General features: G+C 39.5%; 1 protein-coding gene across 1 annotated transcript in view; it reads left to right on the top strand.

Moving 5' to 3' along the window:
• Positions 1 to 6,578: 6,578 nt before the first annotated feature.
• The window catches only part of LOC102217478 (kit ligand-like), a 47,541-nt gene continuing 45,792 nt past the window's right edge, over positions 6,579 to 8,327 (top strand). The window contains exon 1 of the mRNA XM_005814824.2: positions 6,579 to 6,877. Coding sequence (XP_005814881.1) covers positions 6,863 to 6,877 — 15 coding nt within the window. The 5' untranslated portion in view covers positions 6,579 to 6,862. The remainder of the gene's footprint in view (positions 6,878 to 8,327) is intronic.

The following is an 8,327-nucleotide window of genomic DNA, read 5'->3' as shown; positions in this document are numbered from 1 at the left end:
TATGTACATTATATATCCATTGTGTTTATCTGCTTTGTCAACATGGCCACGTAGCTGGAGTGAATTGAAACAGTCTCCTGATTCTCCAGACATTCCACAGGAGACTCGCAGCGTAAGTACAGGAAATCCAGCAACTTGCAAAATCTGGGCTACATTGATCCATGAGGCCGCAGCGTTGCACAGAGAGATTTGTAGAACAAGCACATAATGAAATTATGGCGCCCAGACAGCCGCTGTACGTGAGCGGCAGACGAAGGAGCTTTGTTTCACAATTAAGACAGTAGTCATTCAGGAAAGAAGTAAGTGCTAATCCGATTTCCTCCCTGCAGCAAAACCAATAATAAAAAAAAAATGTTTGTCATGCTCTGAAAAGGTATTTGTCACTTACATATTGCTTTTATTTTACACAAACTGTTTCAGATAATCAAATACTCTTAATATCACATATAGATAACCAGTAAAAAAAAACCTTTTTTCGTTTTTGCTGGTAAAGACGACTTTACTTATTGAGGGATAAAGCTTTGCAAGCCAACCTGACCTATGTGAAAAAGTAATTACCTCTTGAGTCTAATATTAGTGGCAGGAATAACTGCCTTCAGGCTTTTCCAACAGTTACCAATTAGTCTGTTACCTCACTGCTGAGGAATGTTTTAGCCCCCCGTACTGGACATTAAGGTTTTAATTCAGCCACATGCTCCAAAGCTTTCTGATTGAATTTAAGAACTGACTTTGACTTCAAAACCATTCAAACCTCTTTTTATTGATTGATTTATTGATGCTATTCATGGTTGGACTCACTGTTGTGATTTGGATCATGTTTTGTACTAAACTCACAGAATGTTGGCCCAACATTAGCTGTGTTTCCATTGACCTTATAACTGAGAAATTTGACATTTAGAAAATTGCTTAACAGAGAATTGGCAGTTTAGAACTTTTTTTATTTTAAATTACAAAAAAAAGTTTGGTGCTAGGATGACGATGACGTTACATATCGAAATTGGTTTATTTCGCAAAACTGCAATGGAATCTCTTTTTTTTGCGTGGTAACTGGATGTTGCCACTGGTGCAAACCATGAAGAAGAAGACGACAGGAAGTACTTGTTGGGTGAAGATGTGGCATGGTTATTAATGATTTATCAAGTGAGAAAACGTACTCACGTGTGATCTTAATTGCTTAATTGCACCGCAAATGCAGAATTATGTTTTTCCGATATTAGCAGGACATTGACAAAGTTTTGCACGCATTATTCTCAAATTGAGCAATTACATGGTAACTGGAAACGCAGCTACTGTGATTCATCTGTTCACGAATTCTGGTAACATCTTATTTGCATAAGACTGACATTACACTATCATATACATGACATAACACCCATCATGACGATGAAGGAGTTGTCATGACTGTCTATGACTGTTGTCATGAGTTTCATTTGGTAAATAATGACACTTTTAATGCAGACTTTCATTAAAAGTCCATTAAAATTGTCAACTTTGTATTAAAAGTGTCATTATTTACCAAATGACACTTCATGGCAAAGGTCATAAACATTCATGAAAACGTCATCGTCATAACAGCTGTTATGTCATGTTTATGACATTCATAAACATGACAGTGTTATGCACACTCCGTCAAATAAAGTCAATCCATCCATCCATCCATCCATCCATCCATCCATCCATCCATTTTCTAACACCCTTGTCCCCTAGTGGGGTCAGCAGGGCTGCTGGTGTCTATCTCCAGCGAATGTTTCAGGCGAGAGCCGGGGTTCACCCTGGACAGGTCTCCAGTCTGTCGCAGGGCAACACAGAGACAGACAGGACACACAACCATTCACACACACACACACACCTAGGGAGAATTTAGAGAGACCAATTAACCTGACTGTCATGTTTTTGGACTATGGGAGGAAGCCGGAGTACCCGGAGAGAACCCACCATGCACAGGGAGAACATGCAAACTACATGCAGAAAGAATGGAACCCAGGACCTTCTTGCTGCAAGGCAACAGCTCTACCAACTGTGCCACTGTGCAGCCTGTCAAATAAAGTGTTAATCAAATTCCTCTCGGATTTGTCTTTACTTATTTATGATCTTCTTGCTTACTTCGTCTTGCAAAGACTCCATATAGATGATTTTAGAGGGTATTATTATATTATATTATATTATATTATATTATATTATATTATATTATATTATATTATATTATATTATATTATATTATATTATATTATATTATATTATATTATCATACAAGACTGCATTGGGTAAGATGGATTTTTTTCCCCCCTTAATTAATGATATCACCATTTAAGAACTTTTTTATTTTGCTTTTCATATTTGGTCATGTTAGCATTGTCTGATTCATCGGTGTGGTTGATGATTCGCAAAAACAGCATAAATCTGTAAGGAGGTAAATACTATAAACCACCGGTATTCGAGAGACTATAAAATCATCAGTAACACCTCGACTTAATGCAACAGGCTAATCCGGTTCTCTGAGGAGCTCTGAACATGACCACAGGGGGAGATGTGTGCTGGATTTGCTCGGTTATTCATCACAAATTCCTACCAGCTCTAAATAAATCTCTTCAGGCATTTCAATTTAGCTGGAGCAAAAATCTGTTTCGCAACTTGACTTTTGTTTGAGATGACACGGAATGGGCTTTGCCTGAACAATGAAAACAAATTAAGTCAATACTGCAGCAGAAGATCAAACCTGAGAGCAGATTGTCATTATTTCAGGTATTTGCAACATTTGACATCATTGATTACACAGTAACGGCTTCGTCCAGATTGGCCGCCTGTGTCCAACCCTTTTAAAGCTTGTTATTGTTGTTATTATTGGTAGTAGAAGAGTTTTCATTGTAGCCCTTGGATTCACTTTGGTCCATCAGTGTCAACCCCACAAATAGTTTCAACAGGAGTAAGTTGGTTACTAAGGACACCAACCCTCTGCGGTTTTGCTCTTTGGCTGCAGAAGTGGCCGAGTGAACAGAGCATCACCTGCTAATGTTGTTAAACTCCCAGTGCTACACTGTAAAAAATCACAACCACAAGAAGGGATGACATTATGGGACAAACACCTGAAAGCTTTTTTTTTTTTTTTGGTAGAATCTGTATAAAAATCTAACATATAAATGTCATAGATAATGTATTGTAGCTAATAAACAATTATTATTTTAAATACACGGACATGTTGTGTGAGAATCTGAAATTGTCCCTTCCCTTCAGAGAACGTCTGTAGGAGCTGAAACATGTCATCTGGAGAAGTCACCCTTCAAACCTGAGATAACTGGAGCTGCTTACCCTTCAGGTGGGGGCCAAGACACCTGTTCACAGGTGGAGTAGTTCTACTGACAGCTATAGGAACTATTTGCTTCAAGAGGCTGCTCATCGCACATTGAAGAGTGTTTCAGAACAAGAATTAAATTAAACTGGTCCAAATGTTCTGGAAGATCCACAAAGTACCGAGCATCCTGCTGGTTGTGAACTGAAAGGTGCTGGAATTACTGTGGCTGTGTACAGTGAAGCAAACTGCACATAATCATAGATCTTGTTTGTACCAATGAAGGAGGAACCAGCTGATTTACTTTGACACCCTAAAAGCTAGATCACGATTTGCTGCTTCCCACATACAGTACAGACCAAACGTTTGGACACACTTTCTGATTGAATTCAATGAGGAGATGTGTCCAAAAGTTTGGTCTGTACTGTACATGGGTCAAATTCTCCAAAGTTGAATAAACATTTGTAGAATAAAGTTAATGAGCTTCTGGCATAATTCTGGCTGGATGTTTGGCCGCTGTGCTTGTCAAAACTGGTAGAGTTCCTTTAAATCGATTGGTTACAATGGGATTGTCCAAAGATTTTCAGGAAGGCCAAGGCCAAGGGATTGGGAAGGTCGTTACAGAATAAACATGTCAGCCAGCATGGTCTAGTCCAAGAAACATTTTGAGGTGTGTTATTCTGAAAGTGACGGTTTGGGTCAGCTTCCAGACCTTGGCCAAGTGGTTGACTGTCCAGATAAGTTGCACTGACATGTAAAGGTTTCAACTCATGATCTTGGAATCTGCAGTGATTTGGAAGGATTAGATATTCCCAATTTATGTGAATCTGAAAATCTCCAAAGGTCTTCACTGACGTCTTTGGACTTCAGTCAAATGAGTACCCGACATGTATTTTCTATGTCGGAAAAGCAAAACTATCAGCTTATTAATGTGACGTTCAATGAATTTACCCTGGTTAAGAGAAAATCTTGAACTTTTGAACCACTTTTTCAAAGATTTAGGCGAGTATGTGTACACTGACCAGTCGTCACTGGCCAGTTCCAGTAAAAGCTGGGACTTGCCATACTTACTGCAGTATTAAACAAATATCTGTTAGCAACCGCTACATAGTAAAAGAAAGTAAGTCTAGCTTGAAACAAAATTCAACTTTGCCTGCAACTTTGCTGCTAGGACACCTAAGTGGTCAGATGTAGTCATGTGCGTTTCGATGACGTCCATAAATCACAGCACCATCTAGTGCCATGGCATGGCAACTGCAGCAAGTTGAAGGCATCTTGGCAATCCCATCTAAACAATCACACAGTGCCATCTAAATGTAGGACTTTTCCTCAATCAACATCCAAAAGTATCGTCAGTTTCCAGACACTAAGACTAGAACAAGAACAGTCTCGTGTAGATAAAGCCTGATGCATCACTGACTGTGGAAACTTCACACTGAACCTCAAACAATTTGGATTCTGTGCCTCTCCACGATTCTTTTATACTCTAGTATTTTGCTTTCCCAATGAAACGCAAAATTTGCTCCAATCTGAGCAGACGACATCGAGTTCTTTTCTTAGCCCTCCTCGGCTCAAGATGCTTTTGACATCTCTGGTTCAGGAGTGAAGAATGTGACAGTTGCAGCTCATGTCCAGGAACGTGTGTGTGTGTGTGTGTGTGTGCGTGTGTGTGTGTGTGTGACGTACAGACGTGACAAAACTAAGAGGTTTTGGCGCCAGGATATCAAACTTGGTTTATTTCAGAAAGCGGCAATAGAAACATGCTTGTTGTCTCACATGGTCACGTAATATTTTTTAATGACTTATTGCATAAATAAACTAATACATATGTGACTTTAATTGCATTTATTCTTGAATATAAACACCATAATTGCGAAATGGTGTCGACACAGTTTCATGATGGAAGCACAGCTATTGTTTCTTGTGCGCCATTCTGTGCAACATTTTTTCCTTCCTCTCAACTCTTCTTTAATAAAATGCTTTGCTTAGGGGACAGCGCTTTTCTAAACAGACAGCTTCCTTAGTAATGGCCACTTGTGACTTAATCTGCCTGTAAAAGTTATTAATGACTCACCTGGACAACTGTCAGGTCTGCAGTTTTCCTCAGGCCGTAAACATGCTCTCAAAAACATCTTTATTTTAAACAGCTGTCCTTTTTATTCTTTGGCATTTAATCGAGGCCTGACACCGTAACTCTTTTGTTGTGATGTTCTTATGTTTATTTTATCCACTTATTGTTATTATTATTATTATTATTATTATTATTATTATTATTATTACTCTTATCATATGTGGCATGAACATTGGGATTCAGAGTATTACAAAAATATTAAAACCTCTAAAATATCTAGCACTACTCCAAAAAGAGCAGGGCGTAATAGAAAATGTTGCACATCATTTACAAAAAAAAAGTTAATAAAAAATAAAAGTGACTGGAGGTATGCCTCTACATTAGAGGAAGAAGTCAGTTCAACATCAGTTTGGTTGGTGGACTGATCCTGGAGACTTCGAGGTATTTTGAGCCCTTATACTTTTGGACAGATATATATATATATATATATATATATATATATATATATATATATATATATATATATATATATATATATATATATATATATATATATATATATATATATATATTATTTTTCTCTTTCCACCGTCTCATTTGGTGCAGTTTTTAAACCTGTTTTTAAAAGTGCTTTGTAAATAAATTTGACGATAACATATTTTTTTATCAGCCTAAACGTAGAAAGTCAATGCTGCGCTCTCAATACCTCGAGGTTTTGTAGATGTAAAAACTTTGAAGTGCATAAATCCGTGTGTAGCAACGAGGTTTCACATACTGAGCTGTTCCTTGTGTTTGTGGGGGAAACTCTTTGAACGTAAAGGTAACTGTTACCAGCATGGGAGGCTCACAGTTGGCTATTTGAGTCACACGAAGTTTCTGGATGCTTTAGGCCGTGATTTGTATGAAAGCCTGTGACACACAGTTTGACTCGTTAATCCTCGGAGTCATTCATTGCGCACCATTCACGCTAATCGCGGCCCATCTGGCTTGCCCGACCTCCGGTCCTCGATGACTTCAGCGTCGTTATTTACTCGCACCTGTAAAAAATGAATTTTGACATCGGCAGAAACCCATCTGCGTTGAGCAACCCTGTTTGTCCGTCTGCCATCTGTTTGCCACTGGCAGCCGGGAGAAGTGAAGGCGGCCCCGTCGTAGGGCGGCTCTTGCTGATTTTACGCATCATAAAGGCTGAACTCCCTCCCTCTTCCGTGCTGTTGCGCGCTGCTCCTCTCAGTATCTAGATCTATGTTGTAGCCTAGAACGAGCGGGCTGTGTGTGCTTCACATTACGCGAGCATACGGGGTGCAAACATTGAATTAGATTTTATTATTATTATTATTTCGCCGTGGTCACTTTCCTCGGGGCTTTTTTTTCTCCTCTGTTTGGATACCTCTGACTTAGGCATTGGATATGTGCACAAAGGATGATGAAAACCCCTTTCCTCATCGTAGAAGTAAAATAAAATAGGCTTTCGCGCACACTGGATTTACCTCTTGCCGTTCCATATGAAGAAGTCAAAAGTAAGTTGATTTGTACTTTTGTTTTGTTTGTTTTTTTTTTTCATATGGAGGGAGTGTGTGTGGCTGCAAGAAGCTGCATGGAGGAAATAAGCAATTCACGTAGCGGCGGATATAAACGGCATACGATCCGGTTGCAAGAATGCCGTTCTCCTTTGAACACGTTTCCTTTCCCCTCACCGGATTCTGAAACAGTTCACTTCAATCAGAGTGAGCTGACTGGCTCGCTGAGTGGACGGGATAAAGCCGAGGAAGGGATCAAACCGCCTTGGTTGACTTTAACAGAAGTCTCATTAGGCTGCTGGGCTGTCATGTGGAGGCAAAGTGGCAAACCTCGTTTATTTACTTGGTTTTTCCTCTAAGCATGCAGACTAAACTCTCTTCCCGTTTCACTTGTAGACCGGAATGATCCCTGTCAGTTTATTTGCGCCAGTCGGAAACATCTAAGTACTATTTGCGCCCCGGGTCGCCACCCTGCCCAAGAGTCCTGCTCCTGAATTCACACGTCTGAAACATAATACGTTGTTGAGGCGTGTTTTTGTTTGTTTGTTTGTTTGTTCAAAACACAGGGACGCGAAGACCTGAAACTAATATGCGTCTTTTCTCTCCTCCCGGGGTTGGTGCGCCTCCGCGTTTCCCTCAACCCGCTTCTGTTACCCCGGGGGGGTTGGAGGAGTTACGGGTTGACAGGCGACAGAAGCGGTGACACCTTCATGTTTGTGGCTGGACTCAAACATGCGCAAGCTTTGTATTTATTATTATTATTATTATTATTATTATTATTATTATTATTATTATTATTATTATTATTATTATTATTATTATTATGTCAAAGGCATTTTAAGAAAAGTAATAAATATGATCACTTTTTTCAAGTGCAGGCAAAGAAGATAAATCGCCCTGTTTAATGTAACTTGTATCTGTTTTCACGTTTTAGATCTATTAAAAAAACAAAAAAAAAACAAAAAAAAACTGCGTAAACTTTCCATCGTCAGCGCCTCGTGTTTACTGGAGTAATGCAGTTGAAAAATTCCCACTGGAAGTCAAACTAAAACCAGACTTTCGGCTGCCAGGCCGCGCGCACTAAATCCCATTAACCAGATTTTCTTCTTTTCTTTTCTTGTTTTTTTGTTTGTTTGTTTGAAAAAAAAAAACTATTTTAAAGGACGTCGAGCTCGTTGCTGCAGGCAGAGAGGAGCGTACTGTGTGAGTGCAGAAAGGGGATGAGGGAAAGTGTTGTGAAGGAATCCCTGCTGCTGGTGTTACGTTCCAGCTCTCACTTTATGATTTGCGTTATCTGTGTGAGAGCGGACGGACGGACACCTTTCATCCGGGATTTATGCGCCCATAAAGGCCTGGGGAAACAATCCATCAATCTCCATCAACCTTAGTATACAGTAAACACATTTACTAGACTTATATGTCAAGTCTCTCATGAAATGATGCCCGGACT

The sequence above is a fragment of the Xiphophorus maculatus genome, chromosome 2, assembly GCF_002775205.1.
Source record: "Xiphophorus maculatus strain JP 163 A chromosome 2, X_maculatus-5.0-male, whole genome shotgun sequence".
NCBI classification, from domain to species: Eukaryota; Metazoa; Chordata; class Actinopteri; order Cyprinodontiformes; family Poeciliidae; genus Xiphophorus; species Xiphophorus maculatus.
This window is presented reverse-complemented; position numbering and strand designations above follow the sequence as displayed.